The sequence below is a fragment of the Mesoplodon mirus genome, assembly GCF_964341445.2.
Source record: "Mesoplodon mirus genome assembly, chromosome: 7".
Classification (NCBI taxonomy): domain Eukaryota; kingdom Metazoa; phylum Chordata; class Mammalia; order Artiodactyla; family Ziphiidae; genus Mesoplodon; species Mesoplodon mirus.
In genome coordinates, this window is record NC_138983.1 from 85,710,732 (window position 1) to 85,730,878 (window position 20,147).

The following is a 20,147-nucleotide window of genomic DNA, read 5'->3' on the forward strand; positions in this document are numbered from 1 at the left end:
ATAAAAGAAAGAAAATAAGTAAATAAATGAAAACTTAATAATAACATAGACATTAGGATGCAGGGTTAGGGTTAGGGATCCGGCCTCAGGTCTCCTGGTCCACGATGTTGACTTGTCAGTGATGTCTGTAGTGTGCTTCCAAGTTCAGAATTTAAGTGGTGCCAAAGGACCAAGGTGAGTTAAGACTAAAGCAGCATTCTCCAAATGCCAGCTCCCTGAGCAGAATCACCTGGAGTCTGGGCTATAAAGCAGATTACTGGGCCTGACCTTGGGTGCATTCAGTAGTTTTTGGAGTCAGGGTCACCAAAGTCCAAGAATCGCACTTGAAAACAATGAATGGTTCAGGACTGGGGTTCAGAATGGAGAATTTGAGATAAAACTCCAGTCATAAATGAGTCTCAATTCTGGTTAGAATTGACTAAGAATGTGAAAACCTTTATATCTGGACAGTTGCCACTTTGAAATCTGACATCCTTGCTCCTTCTCTTACTTCCAGATCACAGAGCCCAGGAGAGATGAGGATGTTCAACAAGAGGTCAATCCGGACACTGACGACAGCCGTGAAGAAGGAAGGGAGAAGCCTCTTGTGCAGATCAGCGAGAAGAAGCCAGCATCTTCTAGAATGAGCGGAGGCCAGTTTTCGTGTTATACTCCTAGGAGCGGGGTGTGCTTCTAGGAGTCTGTGGCAGGACAATAAGAAAACAGGGTTTATTCAGATTCCACCCTTTTGGAAGGCACCACCTCAATTTTCAGATCATTTCATTTCCATCTCCCCTGAGACGAACATTGGAGGTCCCATTTTTTATACACTTGTTTGCCCCAGTCTAGAAGCATTTGAAGGTGGAGTGTAGCGGCTCAGAATAGGAGGGAATAACATTAAAATATATAATTAGAAAAAATATATATATATATATATAATTACAGCCACAGGGTCATGACTCATGACTTAAGTTTCACTGGCTTATTTTGAAAATGTCACCTATAAAATTATTGTATTTTTATATTTTATATCTATATATTTATTTTAAATAGTTTTGAAATAGTCTTCATTTTGAAACATCTTATTACTACAAACTTTTGTGATGAGAACTGTAGCTGTTGTATATTTACACATATATACAATTTTACTCACATTTTCAAGAGAGATTGTTGATTTTATCTATTACATCATATTTCCATTCTACTTATAGCATAGTGGGTATTTCCTCCCAATTCTTGTAAGCATAAATTTGTATTTTTTTAGTTCTCATTATTGAATTGTGGGAATTCAGTCCTAATTTTTTAACTTGCCTCAGCATGTTTGTATGTTATTTTAGATTGTTCAAGAGTACCGTGCGATGCAGCTTTTGGGGAACTACAATAAAGATGAAAGTCTTCTCACAGTCAGGATGTGTGTGGTCATTAGCAGTCGGCTTCGCCTCTTTGCTGTCCAACGAGGTGTTGCTTAATGGCGTTGTGATTATCCAACCACATTTCTTAACTCTGAAAAATAGTCCTCAATTATTTTTCATGTAGAGAAAACTACAGAAGATAAGGCAGGTCTTGCATCATTCAGGACTCCAATACTGAGAGACAACTCTTGGGTAAAAGGAAAGATAGCTTTATTGAGGAAGCCGGCAGTCCAGAAGAGAGGTGGACTCATGTCCCGAAGAACCAACTCTCCCCTCCTGAAGTTTTGCTTGAGGACTATACAGGGAAAAGAGAAAGGGGTTACATGTTGAAGAGAGGGTTACAGGGTGCGTGATCAGCTCACGGTCATTCTTCTGATTGGTCAGTGGTGAGGTAACGGGGACTCAACATCATCAGCCTTCTGGTTCCAACTGGTCTGGGGTCTACGTGCTTGTGGGCAACATGCAGTTAACTTCTTCCACCTGCTGGGGGTTTCAGTCTCTGCCAAACAGCTCCAAGGACGTGGCTCAGAATATTACCCAATAGCCCTTGAGGAGGAACTAAAGGTCCTTGACTTTGTTTAACAGCCAAGAGATGATTATTTTGTCTTGGCTGTTTTTTCGGCCTCGCCACGCAGCTTGCAGGATCTTAGTGCCCTGATCAGGGATCGAAAACAGGCCTCTAGCAGTGGAAGCACAGAATCCTAACCGCTGAAGTGCCAGGGAGTTCCTGACAGTAGACTTTAAAAAAAAAAAAAACCAGACCAAAAGGAACACAGTTTTAAGGAAGCTTAACTTTCTCAGAAATGCAGAAATTTTGTTGTGCATTTATTTTCTTTCTTTTTTTCCCCCAATACATTTATTTATATATTTATTTATTTTTGTCTGCGTTGGGTCTTCCTTGTTGCACGTGGGCTTTCTCTAGTTGCAGTGGAGAGGGGGCGACTCTTCATTGCGGTGCGTCGGCGTCTCCATGCGGTGGCTTCTCTTGTTCCGGAGCATGGGATCTAGGCACGTCGATTCCAGTAGTTGTGGCTCACGGGCTCTAGAGGTTTTTTATGTTTTGCAAGTATTCATCAAATGTTTATTGCTTGAATGAATGACAAATAATTTCTTCCAACAATCTTCAAACTGCTTAACACTATGACAATATTTAGCGTTTCAAATTTCACATGACCTTAGTCTTTCCGTGCTCTAGTTTCTAAAAGCACGTGGGACCTTCCCGGACCAGGGCTTGAACCAGTGTGCCCTGCACTGGCGGGCGGATTCTTCACCAAGGAGCCACCAGGGAAGTCCCTGTGCATTCATTTTCAAAAAAATAATAAGGCCGGATGAATTCAGAACTAGGTGCAGAAACCTCTTCCAGTGAGATACAGAATCTCTGCTGTTTAGGCAGATTTAGAGAACAACTTTTCCAACCACTTATTAAAGAGACCAATACTCCATGAAAAAAATTTATCATTTGTACAGAGAGAAAACCAAACTCCAGCTTTGCATCAATATAATATTTGCTACTAAGAGAACCATAAGCTCTTTTTTGAAAATCTCTGGAATAAACATCAAAACTGAGCTGCCTTCGGCTCAGACAAATAAAATTCCCTTTCTACCCGTCTCCTACAACTTTCTATACTCATTCAGGTTGTGTCCTTCACTATCCTCTTTCCGGTGCTGGAACAATCAGTCATTTTACTTTAGGACCAAACTATTTTTGTTCCTGTTAATAAACAAAACTACATCGCATTATCTTGCATACAAAGTTGTACCTCTCGGTTGCTGGAACCAAGCAGGACCATGCAGGGCCCTTCCATGTCCCCTGCCTCTTGTCTGTAAAATAGCTGCAGTCTCCCAGGCCTCCCCTGAGTCACCAAAGAACAGGTTCAAGCAGTTACTGATTAGGACAACAGCAGTCACAGAATCTTTAGTTCCTCCCGAAGGACATAAGTAACAGTGTCAGACACACATTCCTAACTTGTTTTGCAGATACTAAAACCACTACAAGAGGAGAAAGCTAACTGTATGATGACCAGACTGGAGCTATGACACAAGCTGCTCCATCTTGAGCAGACCTGAACCGATGGCTTACACAATTCCAGGAACTGGCCTCAAGGAAATGGGAACAAACCAACACTGGAATTGAAGATTAACTGTGCCTGAAACAATCAACATGACACTGACCACACCGCTGCATGACCAATTTCAAGAGGATGGTCAGAGCTGACTGTGCTACTCTGCACGGAGCCCCCACCGGCACAGCCCAGAGACTTCCCGTCTGTTCCCTATCAACCCCTTTTCCCTCTCATTGGCAACTGGGAGATGGTATTGGGGACACTAGCCCACCATCTTCCCAGGTTGCCAGCTTCCTGAATAAAGCATCTTTCTTCTTCCACCAACCTTTGTCTCTGGAACACTGACTTCTGAGCGATGAGCAGCTGAACCTGAGTTCTGTTCCAGCCGATAACATCACTATGGGTCAAGTCTCATTCATAGTATATTAATACTAACTTGGAACCAAAGTTACTTCCATTTCACAAAGAAAACTAGGAGTGAATGATCGACAACTGCCCATCACACATCAGCATTTCAGGCTAGCAGAGCTCATGAACACACATAACACAACTTTACACAGCCACAAACATCCCTTACACAACTTATTCAAGTGGCAGAGACAAACACATTCATTAACACACCCACAGACAGAGCCTCTAGGTAACAAGTAAACATATGCAGCAAGAGCATATAACTTGAGATTATGCTTAGTAATCAATGCCTCAGGTTTCTGTCTTGCTTACAAATGACCTCGGTATCCAATGATTATCCAATAAGTAACACAATTTAGTATCAGTTCAAGGGTTTACGTAAACTGAAGATCTGGGAATTTATCGACAAGCTAACACAGTAGAAAACATAGTTACTGTTGAAAGAAAGTCTGTCAGAATAAAAACGAAATGTGGTTAAACACAAACTTACATTTTTCATAACCTTAAACATTAAGTAGAAGTAATATGAGCTTAGTTGATGGGCACACCTATATAAATTTAGGAAGAACACACCCAAGTAGAATTGTTTTAAATGTATGCCTAATACTGATAAATAAGATACGAATAACTTTTTATTAAACCAAAAATATTAAACTAGCTTCATGTGTCAAAGATTTACCTAAATTATGTAAACTTGAAGTCTTTAAATTTCTGAGTTGATTTTTTTTTTTTTTTTTGGCTGCACCGAGGGGCTTGCTGGATCTTAGGTTCCTGACCAGGGACTGAACCTGGACCCTGGCAGTGAAAGCACCGAGTCCTAACCACTGGACCGCTGGGGAATTCCCTGACTTGATTTCAATAAGAATATTTTTCTAGCACATTTAAAGTATTAGAAGTTCTAATTCCTTTCTCTCTGAGAATTTTAGGGATATATAATTTTTATAAGCACATTTGTATCTTTGTAAGCCAATCAGGACAGAAACCCTTTAATTTAACAGACTCTACAATCTACTTTAATAGATCCAGAAGTAGGAAAACATTACATACTCGCACTGTCAGAGGTAAAGACCTCTTTGAATTACAGACACACAGACATACAGAGAAATGGAACTTTTACCTGCAGTTTTAAGTCTTAGACTTGGGTCAGGAATAAACACTCACCAGTCTAGATATTAAAGAGCCGTTCTCATCCCATTGGGCAAGAGATTCTTCATTGATTTGAGCTTGTCAAAGTAGACAAATAGACAAACAGAAAAGACTAAGAAAAGACTAACAAACTAGATCCTCTGTTACCTCTCACCTAACTGAGATTAGTTCTGTAGAAACTTCATCCCTTTAGAGACCATCAAGTCTTCAAACGACAGAGCCAAACTCAGAACCACTGCTGCCACCAATGGGGAACCACTTCGCTGGAATCTGAAAACAAAGGAGAAACACAAAAGTAATAGAAGGGGAAACTAAAGAAACAGAAAGTGAGCCAAGTTCAAAGGCTGCTTGGGTTCACCCCTGGGAGAGGAGACAAGATGTACCTGGGCTTCACTGGCTCATGAAATACACCACTTGTTGCTGGGCTTTTACAGCTTTATTTACGTAGAACTGATATACAAAATCTAGCCCATGTTTAATGTATATAACTTGATGAGTTTGGACATATGCACACACCTGTGATACCATCACCACCATCACGGTAATATACTCATCACTTCCAAAAGGTTCCTTCTATCCCTCTGTGTGTGTGTATGTGCGTTAGAAAGACGTAACACAGCACCAGGTACATGAAAAGGTGCTCAACGTCACTAATCATCTGGGAAATGCAAATCAAAATCATCATGAGATACTACCTCACATCTGTTAGAATGCCTACAATTTTTTTTTTTTTAAAGATGAGAGTTGTCAAGGTGGTAGAGAAATCGTAACCCTTGCATATTGTACGCAGGAATGTAACATTGTGCAGGCACTGTGGAAAACAGTATGGAGTTTTCTCAAAATCTTTTAAATAAAATTTCCATATGATCCAGCAATCCCATTTCTGAGTATACAGGCCCAGCTCAGAGACACTGCAGCTTCAGTTCCAGAACACTGCAATGAAGCCAATACCGCCATAAAGCGAGTCACATGAAATTTCTGGTGTACCCGTGCATGAAAAGCTTCTGTTTACACTATCCTGTAGTCTGTTAAGTGTGCGACAGCCTTGTGTCTAAACAAACAATGTACATACCTTTATTGAAATATACTTTGGGGAAGAGAAATATAGATCAATGGAACAGGATAGAAAGCCCAGAGATAAGCCCACGCACATATGGTCACCTTAGCTTTGATGAAGGAGGCAAGAATATACAATGGAGAAAAGACAGCCTCTTCAATAAGTGGCGCTGGGAAAACTGGACAGCTACCTGTGAAAGAATGAAATGAGAACACTACCTAACACCATACACAAAAATAAACTCAAAATGGATTGAAGACCTAAAGGTAAGGCCAGACACTGTCTAACTCATAGAGGAAAACACAGGCAGAACACTCTATGACATAAATCACAGCAAGATCCTTTTTGACCCACCTCTTAGAGAAATGGAATTAAAAACAAAAATAAACAAATGGGACCTATTCAAACTTAAAAGCTTTTCCACAGGAAAGGAAACCATAAACAAGACAAAAAAACAACTCTCAGAGTGGGAGAAAATAGTTGTAAATGAAGCAACTGACAAAGGATTAATCTCCAAAATATGCAAGCGGCTCACGCAGCTCAATATCAAAAAAACAAACAACTCAATCCAAAAGTGGACACAAGACCTAAATGGACATTTCTCCAAAGAAGATATAAGATTGCCAACAAACACATGAAAGGATGCTCAATGACACTAACCATTAGAGAAAGGCAAATCACAACTACGGTGAGGTATCAGCTCACACCACTCAGCATGGCCATCACCAAAAAATCTACAAACAATAAATGCTGGAGAGGGTGTGGAGAAAAGGGAACCCTCCCCCTGCACTGTTGGTGGGAATGTACATTGATACAGCCGCTACGGAGAACAGTATGGAGGTTCCTTAAAAAACTGAAAATAGGGCTTCCCTGGTGGTGCAGTGTTTAACAATCCTCCTCCCAATGCATGGGACATGGGTTCGAGCCCTGGTCCGGGAAGATCCCACATGCCGCAGGGCAACTAAGCCCGTGTGCCACAACTACTGAGTCTGCACTCTAGAGCCCGCGAGACACACCCACTGAGCCCGCATGCCATAACTACTGAAGCCCACATGCCTAGAGCCCGCGCTCCACAACAAGAGAAGCCACCGCAATGAGAAGCCCGCGCACCACAACACTGAAGCACCTGCTCGCTGCAATTAGAGAAAGCCCGCGTACAGCAACAAAGACCCAACACAGCCAAAAATAATGAATAGATAAAAATACATAAATTTATACCAAAAAAACCCAACTAACAATAGAACTACCATATGATCCAGCAATGCCACTCCTGGGCATATACGCTGAGAAGTCCATAATTCAAAAAGAGACACGTACCACAATGTTCGCTGCAGCACTATTTACAATAGCCAGGACATGGAAGCAACTTAAGCGTCCACTGACAGACGAATGGATAAAGAAGATGGGGCACATATATACCACGGAATTTGACTGAGCCATAAAAACAAACGAAATTGAACGATTTGTAGTGAGGTGGATGGACCTAGAGTCTGTGAAACAGACTGAAGTAACTCAGAAAGAGATAAACAAATACCGTATGCTAACACATATTTATGGAATCCAAAGGAAAAAAAGTGGTTCTGATGAACCTAGTGGCAGGACAGGAATAAAGATGCAGACGTAGAGAATGCACTTGAGGACACGGGGAGGGGGAAGGGTAAGCTGGGACGAAGCGAGATGGAAACCAAAGGAAAAAAAAAGTGGTTCTGATGAACCTAGTGGCAGGACAGGAATAAAGACGCAGACATAGAGAATTCACTTGAGGACACGGGGAGGGGGAAGGGTAAGCTGGGACGAAGCGAGACAGTGGCATGGACACATGTACACTACCAAATGTAAAACCGATAGCTAGTGGGAAGCAGCCGCATAGCACAGGGAGATCAGCTCAGTGCTCTGTATCCACCTAGAGGGGTGGGAAAGGGAGGGTGGGAGGGAGACGCAAGATGGAGGGGATATGGGGATACAGGTATACATACAACTGATTCACTTTGTTATACAGCAGAAAGTAACACAAAACACAAGGGAACAACCCATGATGTATGTGTCTTAAAAGACCCCTTGGTACAGTAAGATTCCACAGACAGCCTTGTAATCACAGAACTCAGAACTGGTTACACATTTCCCACAAGCCACTTTCTCACTGTTAGGTTAACAGTGTCGGCTCACTCCCCTGCTTGGGGGCAGAGAGGACCGGTCTCCTTTCCTTTCTGAGATTCCTTTCATGAGTGGCTAGAAAGCTTAAGCACTGGAATTTCATTAAAGAAAAGGAGTATTCCTCAGAGGATTGTAAATGACACAACCCCAAGAGGACTTTAACAGCTGCGTCCCTGTGTCAGAGACCTCCCACGCATGGCTGGGGCCCAAATGACACAGAACAGTGGGGGCCCAAGGGCCGCAGTCCTAGGACGCCGCTCCCCAACCAAGAGAGTCCTCTTGCTCCTCAGGGAAAAACAAAGGTGTTCTCACACACACACAACTTCTGGAGCCAGGAAGTGAGGACCCCACCTGCCTGGCCTATCCCAGGAGAGTGGCTGATGCAGTGCCCAGAACCAGAAAGGGGAACTGAGACCCAACAGAAAGGGAACCACGAGACCGATGCATTCCTCCCCCCGCAAAGAAGCTGCACCCCAGTACTGAACAAGGAGGGCGCTCTTCAACTAGGAATCTTATCCACACAAATGTGCTGATTTTGAGAAACTTTTGAAATGCATGGTATTCAACCTCTCAAAGTAAAAAAAAGTAATGAATTATATAGCAATGCGGGAAAATACAGGAAAATGACAATAAACCTTGGAAAACAATGTTTACTAACAGGACCCCAACTGGAAAAATTTGGAAACATTTAAGATGACTCTGAAAGCCAATAAGACAAGGAAAACAAAACAAAACAAAACAAGACAGTATTGGGGCAGGAAGACGGGCAGTGGACATGAACAGGCCCTTCATTGAAAAACAGAAAGACACCAGTCTGAAAAGACCACAGAATGAAGGACTCCAACTACGTGACATTCTCGAAAGGGCAAAAATACACAGACAGTAACAAGACCAGCAGCTGTCGGGGGCTTGGGGGCACTGGGCGGGTGAACAGGTGGCCTCCAAGGATGTTTCGGGCAGTGAAATGGTTCTGGGTGGCACTGCAGTGGTGGCTGCAGGTCATCACACCTGTCCAAACCTGAACAGTAGGACACAGAGAGTGAGCCTTGATATAAACTACAGACTCCAGGGGAGAATTAGGTGTCAGTGCCAAGCCATCACTGAGATGACGCGCCACACAGGCCAGAGATGTTACCAAGGGAGGGAACCCAGAGGGACGGGTATAGGAAAGTGCGGTCTGCTCGATTCTGGTTCTCCTATAACCCTAAAACTGCTCTAAAGACTGTCTACCAATTAAAAAGAAGAAACGGCTTCTAAGCACGTGAAAATACTCTCAACCTCATTCACGATTCAGAAAAACCCCAAGGGAACGTCCATACTGCTTACCGGGGCCTAGGATGAGCGGGAACACGCCGCGGCCTCGCCCCTTCCTGTCGGGCATCGCGCTGGAGCCCAGAGTCCCCCTGACTTGACCCACCGCACCCCACCCCGCGTTTCATGCCGTCCACAGTCTCTACACATGACATCTTTTGAGCAGATGACTCACTGTCCCAATTACAAGGTTTCAGTTTCTCCACAGGAAGAAACCAAAACCAGCACAGAGGGGAGGCTCTTCAGTCAAACTCAGGGTCTGCCTGCCTTCACGTCCCGCTCTTCCTGACGGGAGGCCCACATCCTAAGGAAGGAGGTCCTTACCAGCACCTCAGGAGCCTCATCCAGTCCACCTCACGCTGCTCTGAGAGCCTCGCCAACCTCTGCAGCTACCCAAGTCCTGGTCACTTCAGGGCCGTCCCCCTTCCCCGAGTCACTGAGCCACGTGCTCTGACAATGCATTTCAAACCAGGCTCTCGGACTTCCCTGGTGGCACACTGGTTAAGAATCCGCCTGCCAATGGTGGGCACACGGGTTCTAACACTGGTCCGGGAAGATGCCACATGCTGCAGAGCAACTAAGCTCGTGCGCCACAACTACTGAGCCTGCGCTCTAGAGCCTGCATGCCACAACTACTGAGCCCGTGACCCGCAACTACTGAAGCCCACATGCCTAGAAGCCATGCTCCACAATAAGAGAAGCCACCGCAATGAGAAGCCCACACACCGCCACGAAGAGTAGCGCCCGCTCGCCGCAACTAGAGAACAAAGCCCGCGCGCAGCAACAGAGACCCAACGCAGCTGAAACTGAATAAGTTAAATAGTAAACAAATAAAAAATTAGAATGAATGAATAAATAAATAAATAAATAAAAGCAGGCTCTGCTTTGTCAGCACTCTGGAGTTCCCTACGTATCGACGGGCAGGATTCCCGTCCTCTCCTGTAATTACGTCTGTGAAGTGCCTTTCCCGAGGAGAACAGAAGCTCCTGGAAGCAGGGAATTGCGTCTTAAGATCACATGCAGAAACTGAAGACATTTGATGCTTATGTCAAAGATAAAAGACACAACACTAGATGGTGTGAAGGGTCCTCGAGGCCAAGAGCCAGGCAAGCAGGACACTTCCTCTGGGGACCCTTCCATCAGCAGAGAAGAAAATGTCCGTGGCCAGAACTGGCACTCAATTCGCTTGGAGCTGAGAAGCACCCATGTAATTACACAGGCTCCCCAGAGAGTAATTACTCCCACATTTAAGAAAGGAGATGGCTTTTCAGGCAGGGAGGCAAGTGCAGTCTTCCCAGCTGGACGCACTGTGTGCTGATGGTCACGACGGAGCTGGGCCCCAGAGCTCTGCTCTCCCCTCAAACCCCCAACCTCACCCTCACCCTCAGCTGAGGAGCTGCTTCCCTGAGAACAGAGAAGCCATCGGAGGGCTTCCCCACCTGCAACCCAGCTCTGCTATCCCCGCCCCACCAGGACCACGGGCAACAGCTCTCCCCTCCCCCACACGCATCTACTGGATCATTCCCACTGTTATTTCTCCCATCACAACACAACACAACACAACACAACATCCTCCCCGGACCTCAGCTCCTACCCCAGCTACTGTCCAGTTTCTATTTTCCCCGTCACAGCAAAATGTCTTGAAAAAGTTGGGACCAGAACAAACCCAGTTCTCCCACTCCTCTCTCCTAAGCCTCTCCGATCAGGATTTTACCCCACAGATCCATCCAAACGCATCATCGGCGAGCTACGACCTCCCCCCAGTGCTGGGCTCGATGGTTAATGGCTCCGCGGAACGGCAACCTCGTTTGTCCAGTCACCCAGGGAACCTCTAAAGTGCTTCCCACATGCAGACAAAACGCTGTGATTAATATTTTAGGAGAAATACTCAGCGTGGAGAATACAATTGAGCTGCTGGAGGAAAGAGGGAGCGGCACAGAAGAAAAGTTTCTGTAACTACAGAAATGAACAGATAAGCTGTTTTAATGGTAGCAAGTATGGGATGAAGGAGAACGAATAAAAACCATTTAGAAGACAACATTAACAAGCCTCACACTACAACGTGGTAACAGAGGATGGAGAAGGCCTTTAGAATGAACTCATTTTTCTGGGCAGGTGACAGGCTGGATGATGCAACGATGAGCCGCCAGGGACAACAGGACAAGGCAAGGGGCAGGGGAGCTGTAAATAACCATTTCTGGATCTACTGGATCTAGTAATCCGAGGTGCCCTTTGGACAAACTCCATAGAGATGCTGGCAAGTGGCTGGACAGAGGCATCTATCTGGTCCAGGTGGGAGAACTGACAGAGTTGGAGGTGAAAAGCACCAGAGGGTGAGATCAGACGGGTTGAAGAGTCATGAACCAAGGGTGAAAAGACAACACACAAAGAGGGCGGAAGAAAGAATCAGTCAGGAAGACAGCAAGGAGAGATCTGTCACAGAAACCAACAGAGCAGACTCTGCAGATGGCAAGGCGACAGTGGTCTGAGGTGACGACTGGCAAATCTCCACTGCTTTGTATGCTGGATGCCAGGTCACCTCAACCGGATCAGGTTCCATGGAGGGGCAGAACCAAGACCGCAGGCTGCACGATACAATTCAGCTGGGAAACAAGAATCTTTGCCAGAGACCTCACTGCATGGTGTGTAACGCGACCCTCTGAGATTGTAAGAGACAAAGAGCTCAATTTACTGGAAGGGTGACAAGGCTGTTCTTCCAGATGATCCTCATTGCATCCCTCGACTGAGCACTGGAAACAATGTACCTATGTGACAACGGTGTTCTACTGAACAGACAAGTTATATGCACTGAGTGCTCCCTGGACAGCACGCTCTCGGCTTACAGGAAGCACAAGGAAGGCACCAATGTCAACACGTTAGGGGCTGTCTCTCAGGAAGGCTCGCGGCCTACAGCGGGATCCTCAAGGAAACCTTTTAACGCTCGAGAACAAAAGTGCTTTGGCAGGACCATGTAAGTCGAGCAAGGGATGGTGTTTTGCCACAAATGTCAAGAACACGAGGCTTGTACTGTGGCTCTAAGAGGATCCTGGGATCTACACGTAGAACTTGCCAGAAACACTTGGTGCTGACCTGCTCTTCTACGCTTTGTCTAACCACATCTTTTACCTACTCCTACTTTCCCATTTTAACTTTTGAACTATTCGCCTCCCAAGGTGTTATCACAAAAGAACAGCAGCAGGTAAATACGTAAACAGCAAAACTCACCAGAGGCTGATTCATTTTCCGCTGCTCTTGGAACAACGTGCAGGACTGTGACAGTGGAGGCGGACCTGGAGAAGGAAAACGCAGGCAGTGAAGCTACGACTGAAGCGGCTCGGGATGCACGAGCACCCGCCCCGCGCTCCACAAGAGACACCTGTGGGAGACCCGTCCTTTCACCTTCAGAAGGGCCTGTGAGAATAAGGAGGGAGCAACCACCCTCAGGTCTGTAGCTCCCACGTGGCTGTGGTACCTGAGGGGATACTTTATTTTTCCGTAGCGAGTGTACATTGAATCCTATTAAAATAAACCTCCATCATTAAATATGAAATTAAAAAACGCTTATAGTTTACCTCTTCTCAGTCTGTTAACAACTTAGATCAGAACATCCACAGGATACCCAGAATAAAGGGACACACTCAGGTGCGTTTCAGTCTTGCAATGATTTGTACAAACTTTACAAACTTAAGTGTGACGCTCAAAAACATCTTTTATTAAAACTGACTTTAAGTGGACAGAACGCCTGCCCTAGGAGTTTGGAGTCCTGTGAGCGACCCCACGTGCACACCCGGTGAGGATCTAGGACAAGTCATCTCCCTCCTCAGGCCCCATCGCTTCCTTCCTCACCCGAGGCAGCAGGACAGCAGCCCTGCAGACTCGTCCTGCACCGATTACACTGGGCGACTCCACAGGGCACAACCCAGGGGGGCGGCGGACGCTTACATTAGACAACCAAGGTGCTGACGCGCCTCGAGACACACGTGCAAGATGCCCAGACGGCGACAGGAGGGGGAGGACGAGGAGGAGGTGGAGGATCGGGGTTGGACGGAGGGGAAGACGCGGCACGTCCCTGCCGAGCCTGTGGACCCTGCTCCCCCAGGACACCCGGAGCTCACAAGTCCCAGGGGAGCCCCATCCGGAGCAGCCAGCCCTGTCCTCCAGCCCGGCCCCTCCACCTCCGGGAAGCGGTCAAACCCTCCAGGTGGCTCTACCGCGGGGCCCGGGGCGGGCTACCCCAAGCCCTGCTCTCCAAGGGCCGCAGGCTCCACAACCAACTACAGGCCTGCAGACGCAACACCTACCCCGTGGGGACTCGCTCACCAGCCCCGCGCTCCCGAGGCTCCGGTCCGGGGGCTGCTCCTCGGGCACGCTCCTCTCTCGGGGTCTCTATTTTTAAAATATTTATAAGTAACCCATTTTGTAGAAAACACCTATCTTTCATCATAAGAATTATGACACTTTATACTTTCATTCCAGCCTAACTTTTATACTCTATTTTCTACCATTTGGCAACTTATACCCTACGCTCTAGTCAAAAAGAATCTTATTTACAGTCACTTAAATATATTGTGTTGGTTCTCAAGTCCAGGATGTTCCTTCTGCCTGGTATGCCCCTGACCTTCTCTCCACGTGGAACATTCCTACTGATGTTCAAAACCTAATTCCAAGACCCCCTCATTGTTGGCATTCTAATATCCCCTAGAAGGGTTACTGACTCCAAGTTCTGTTTTACAAATTTATATTTTTATGATCTATTTATTTAATAGCCTATCCCTATTCGATTGTAATGAGTTGTTCATGCAACTCTCACACTCTCTTTTGAGTTCCTCTGGCCTTTATTTTTTCTTTTATCTCTTACCCATAAGCACAGTGCTTGCCCCACAGTACGTGCTCAACGTGTTGGCTGAGTGAAAAAAGACACCTTTTAGCTCTAATCATTTGTGAAATTTCATTTAAAATGACATCAGATTACCCTTTGTTTCCTAACTTAATTTCTAGTACTATAGAATGTACACTCAGAACATCGTCAGTGGCCTACAGAAACAGTGTTCTCACTGGACTTCATGCATATAGTCAACCCCCTTATAACTTTCTCTGGCATACAACTGCCAGACATGTTATTAAGAAAAAAAAAAAAAAAAAAAAGATGTACCAACCCCTCACCTATTAGAAAACTTCCAAAAGCTCTCCATTCCTTATGGTATCTTTTCTACTTGATTTTTCAAATACCTCTGTCTTACTTCAACTATTCAGAACTGCCTTTTCCACCTTTGGCTTTCATTTTCAATTTCATTCATATCATTATCTGCACTTACCCATAGAACCTAAGCATATTTCAGTTTCTTATGCAAGTTTCCTCACTAGAGGTCAAAGGGGCAAGGACTATTGTGATAAAATATTAAATAAATAGACGATAGAACTTTGTTCTATTGGTCTGGGAAAATTACTACCTGAAACAAAATAATTCTGGAAACTGAAGGGATCAGACCAGTCAGCTTTGTTTACTTCAGACTCAAATCAATGTCTTGTCTTTACCTGAGCTCTGGTTACATTTAGAAAAAAGTACTGTAAATACAGTGAATGAGCAAGGCCACTATCTGAGACGTGTCTGGGTCCTTAGTATAGTAACTGGGGGAATGGTAAGCGTTGGTCAATGTTTGCTGATTGATGACTCAATACATCTGGTTAAGCCTCACCATCAGAATTCCAGATTTTTTAACAAGCTTCTCAGTCTTTTCAACCCAAAGAAAAAACTAAAGAAAACCAGATGACAAGAATTTCAAATTGTAAAATATCCTGGTTGTCAAATTTAAATAGGGATATCCTGTGCAATGGAGAGGCTGGCTGGTGCCAATTTCACATTTTGTTCTCTAGTGTCCGGACGAAGCCTGCTCTGCCAGTGAGCTGACAGGTCGAGAGCACTCCAGCTTCCACAGACACCCAAGAACTTTCTATTTTTCATGGTGTTCCTGCCTTACCTAAGGGAAGGACTATATTCACAATGAAAAGAGTTATGATTAATCACCAATAGAGAGATTCTTCCACTTTCTGGGTGCCCACGTTGAAAGTCTGGTATAGTCAACACTCCCTCTAACATAGATCGTGTATTGAAATGAGAAAACTATCACCTAATATGGCCAGAGAGATGAAGGGACTTGGCCCAGCTGAGCCCAGGAGACACCTCTAATTCAAAACCTCAACCATTAACCTAGTGATTGTGATCAAGGAGACCTACAGCACATAAGAGATTCAAAAAGCATATTAATCCACCTCCGGCAACACTGCCAGTTTAAAAGAATGATTAACCTTCTCTCCCACTTGATTCAACCTGGCTATGTATTATACCACTCTAAATGCTAGCAGACTCTATGCTTATGGCTTCCATTAGGTAGCACTTAGTATACACGAAAACTTTCTTCAAGAAGTAATTACTTTTGAAACCATAAATGTTTCAGTTGGGAAAAGAGAAAAAGAAAGGAGGTGCAAGTAAAGGGAACTAGGAAAAAATAAGAAAATACCCTCAAATATAAACATGTTCATTCAAAAAATAATTTAAAGGGGATTTAAACGATACTAGGTGAGCATTTATTCTGTTTCTGCTTTAAATAAAGCATTCTGTTCTATTTGTTAGGTGTTGTGCTTGTTTAGTATCTAATGTCTGTTAAAAACCTCTCGAAAGAGATGTATTCATTCTGGTATCCTAAGCACCTATCTGGATGAACAGCACAAGCAATGGGAAGTCATGGGGCATAATGGACCTTGCAAAGGCTCTGGAATCCATCTCTTACTTATGGTCTTTGAGACTCAGGCTCCTCCTCTATGTAGTGTTCATAAAACTTAGTGGAGATAGAACACTAGGGACACAGAAGGTCAAAGCAGGTATTTACTACGACTTTTCAAATATCTTCCTTTAGGAAAACAAATATATTTTATTTGCAATGAGGCTTTCTTGTGAATTTTATTCTTCTAAAGAAAAACATTTTTAGTGAACAATTGATTCGTTTGCCTCCCTGTGCTACTTTATTGACAATACTCAGGTAGGGGTGGTTTTCTCTCAAGCAGTTACCTCCATGTGATTTGTATTTCAGACCTTCCTAAAAGCATGTTTTCCTGCTCTTTCTTTCCACCCCATCCCAGCTCTACTTAAAATATTGTGATCCTCTATTAAAATGCACAGAACCCTGTAAGGAGAAGCAAAATGTTTGTCACTGCCAGCTCTGGTATGCATATATCAGAGAATAAATTATAACTGATGAAGACAGAAATGGGACCCATATCTGTCTGACTTCAGAAACCAGAAGTGTAGGGCTTCCCTGGTGGCGCAGTGGTTGAGAGTCCACCTGCCGGTGCAGGGGACACGGGTTCGTGCCCCGGTCCGGGAAGATCCCACATGCCGTGGAGCGGCAAGGCACGTGAGCCATGGCCGCTGAGCCTGCACGTCCAGAGCCTGTGCTCCGCAACGGGAGAGGCCTCAACAGTGAGAGGCCCGCGTACAGCAAAAAAAAAAAAAAAAAAAAAAGAAACCAGAAGTGTAGCTACTACAAGCTGATGAATTGGAACTCAGATCAAGGCCTAGAGTGGAGAGGAGTCTTCTGATCACAAGGGGAAAGTAAACAAAGGGCAGCGTTTAATTATTTAATAATAAGTAAGAGAATGACTATGGTGTTTTTACAGAACAGGATATAATATTGAAATAAAACCCCCCAAAGTGACACAGAAACATAATGCAATCCTCTTAAGCTACAACCCTTCCTAAACCAAACCATACCATTCTCTTCACACAGCCTGGAAAGTCAAAAGAAAGGGGATACTGATCTGCATCACACTGGCATTAGAAGCAGATCTAGTTTTAATGAAGTTTTACTTCATGGACTGAAGTTTCCCCCAAAAAAGGGTAAGCTTTTTTCTCAAGAAACATCACTGTGTAATAATCAAGGAGCCAGGGATGGTGGTATTCATTGTTCTAAGTACAGGGATTTGTTTTGCAGAAAGAAGTACCAATCAGAAAGAGAACTGACCAATAATTGCTTAACAAAACTGCTTCAGAAGTAGATTTCTAAATCTACTTTTAGATTAATTGATAGTTAGAAACATCTTACTAAGTTTATTCATTTAGAGGAAATCTGTGCAAGCCTCTGAAACCAAGAGGTATTGTATCAAAAGAGATAAGGTCACTAGACACTTATGTAAGAGCTACTTCTTCCTCAAATGGCCACCATATAGTCATTTCTGACTATTACATTACCAAGAAGTAACAATGCACCTTTAGGAAACTAGTATGAAAGAAAAACATAATCAAATTTTTTGCAGGTGACTCTTTGATCTCATAGGTGTGTGTTAATTTTCCAAAGTTGGGACTGGATCCCGCCTTTACAAAATGCTCCTTGAAATATCGCATTGAAAATCTTCTCTTTTACTCCTTATTGTAAACACTGTATATGTTTTTAAGAAGACCAATAAAAAATATGGACTATGGGGCTGCCCTGGTGACGCAGTGGTTGACAGTCTGCCTGCCGATGCAGGGGACACGGGTTCGTGCCCCAGTCCAGGAATATCCCACATGCCACGGAGCGGCTGGGCCCGTGAGCCAGGGCCGCTGAGCCTGCGCGTGCGGAGCCTGTGCTCTGCAACAGGAAGTGCCACAGCAGTGACAGGCACGCGTACCGCAAAAAAAAAAAAAAAAAAATATATATATATATATATATGTGTGTATATATATATATATATATATATATATATATACACACATATATATATATGGACTATGAAATTATTTTTCCAGTAGTGAAATTATGGAGAATATGACTTGCATTTCTACTGTATTCCCGCAAAAAGAGGAAGTCCTTTTCCACAAAGACTGTCATCAATGTTAACTCTGGGAGAAAAGTATTTGTAGTTGTCTCATGCTTTGTGGTGAGAGACTCTCACTTTTCCCCGTCTCTATTGTGGGAAACAGGGCACACTTTGGGCTGAGAATTCATGCTGTGGTCGGAAAAGAAAGAAACGAAAAATACCCTCATTAACACTGCTCTTTAACAAGTTCAGCAAATGGGCCTCAGGCATTCTAAACAGCAGCAATTAAAAAATAACTTTAGATTTCATACATTTCTTCCAGTAGGATGAAAAGCTGAGGTATGTTAACTTTAATTTTATGGTTTGGGTGAATACAGAGTTCGATTACTCCCTGTCAAAGCAGAAATCAGCCTTTTACAGGGAGTAAGTGCTAATTAAGCAAAACAGAGTAAGCATGTTATATGAAGTATATTTGATTCTTTCCTGTGCACTGTGGCTGCACAAGCTCTAACCAGTTTCCGGAGGGACCATCAGTGCTCCCTAAGAATGCCAATGCAGTGTTCCGTCCAGTTAGTGGGGTGCAGAGACCACTCAGAATGCTGATGCTTTCCACAAAGGAGATGGGGCTAGGGAGGCAAATGCAATCAGGGAGTATTACCTCTGTCTTGTGTGCCTGCTACAAAACAGTGTCCTCTCAAGACTACTCTATCCCTTCTTTGCTTTATACATGTATGTGTAAGTCTGTGTATGTAAGCTTTACAAGTCTCTCATAAGAGAAAACTGAAAATGCCCAGGAAAAAGACAAAACTGCTTCAACAGAGAAAGGTCTCTCTGTTCCAGTTGAAGAGGATATAGAGTTAATAACAGGAAATATCCATCCCCTGAAACTGTAGGAAACATGGATGCTTCCACAATTTACTCAAGGTCTCACTGACCAGGCTGTAATTTTAATTATTATTTCTTATGATTATGGTAGATAAAAAGTCTCAGTAGTATGCTAAAACTCTTGAACACTTGTTGACCTTTTTTCTTGATAGCTTTCCTCCTGCCAGGCTCCAGCCAACAGTAGCAGTAACAGATATCCAGATCTTAAGAGGATAGAAGTATAATGGTGCACTGAGTATGGAAAGGAAGAACCAGTAATGGTTCCTATACATTCATAACGCGAATCAGCATCAAACTAAGGAAAAAAGCTTCCCCAAGAAGAAGTTGACAGCAAATAGTTTCGCCTCTTAACGCACTGAGGAAACAACTTTGAAGTTATCCGTAGCCACCGCTTCTGAAGCGACCAGTAGCTTTGCAACTATTACTTTACTTGTATTAGATTAATTTATATTAGAGTTTATTTAATGTAATTGCTCACAAATTTTAAACCATTTTGTAGAGTAGTGTTCTGTATCTGTTCAAATGAAATGCTTTCCTAAGCTCAAGATCAGTGTTTTTATGTTGTGTAAATTATGAAATTACTGTGGAATATCTGGTAAACTTGATAGGAAACCCCAGATGTCAGCACTTTGCTGGGCAAGATTTAAAGTGGCCCACACCACTAACCCTCATCAGGAGCAGTAGCAGTGGGCTAAGTCATAAGGGCACATCCATCCATTACATTCACCCAGGATACCGTGAGTGAGAATCAAAGGGCAGTGAGACAGAGACCTCTACGCTCAGATTCCACTGCCAAGAAATGGCCTAAGTCAGCTCTTGTTGTTGAAGAAAATAACCCTTTAGGAATCAGACTGAATCCTATTTTAAGTTTTAGAGGAGGAAGGATACTATTTAAACATTAATGAAATGTGCCTCTCTTTTTTTATCAGCATAGAA

At 43.8% G+C, this 20,147-nt stretch overlaps 1 protein-coding gene across 1 annotated transcript in view; it reads right to left on the reverse strand.

The window, feature by feature from the left end:
- The window catches only part of LOC309808842 (uncharacterized protein), a gene marked incomplete at its 5' end in the record, with an annotated part of 172,158 nt that overhangs the window by 115,410 nt on the left and 36,601 nt on the right, over positions 1 to 20,147 (reverse strand). Inside the window, 2 exons of the mRNA XM_082629414.1 lie at positions 12,759 to 12,823; positions 13,835 to 13,919. Of these exons, the coding sequence (XP_082485540.1) occupies positions 12,759 to 12,823; positions 13,835 to 13,919 (150 nt within the window). The remainder of the gene's footprint in view (positions 1 to 12,758; positions 12,824 to 13,834; positions 13,920 to 20,147) is intronic.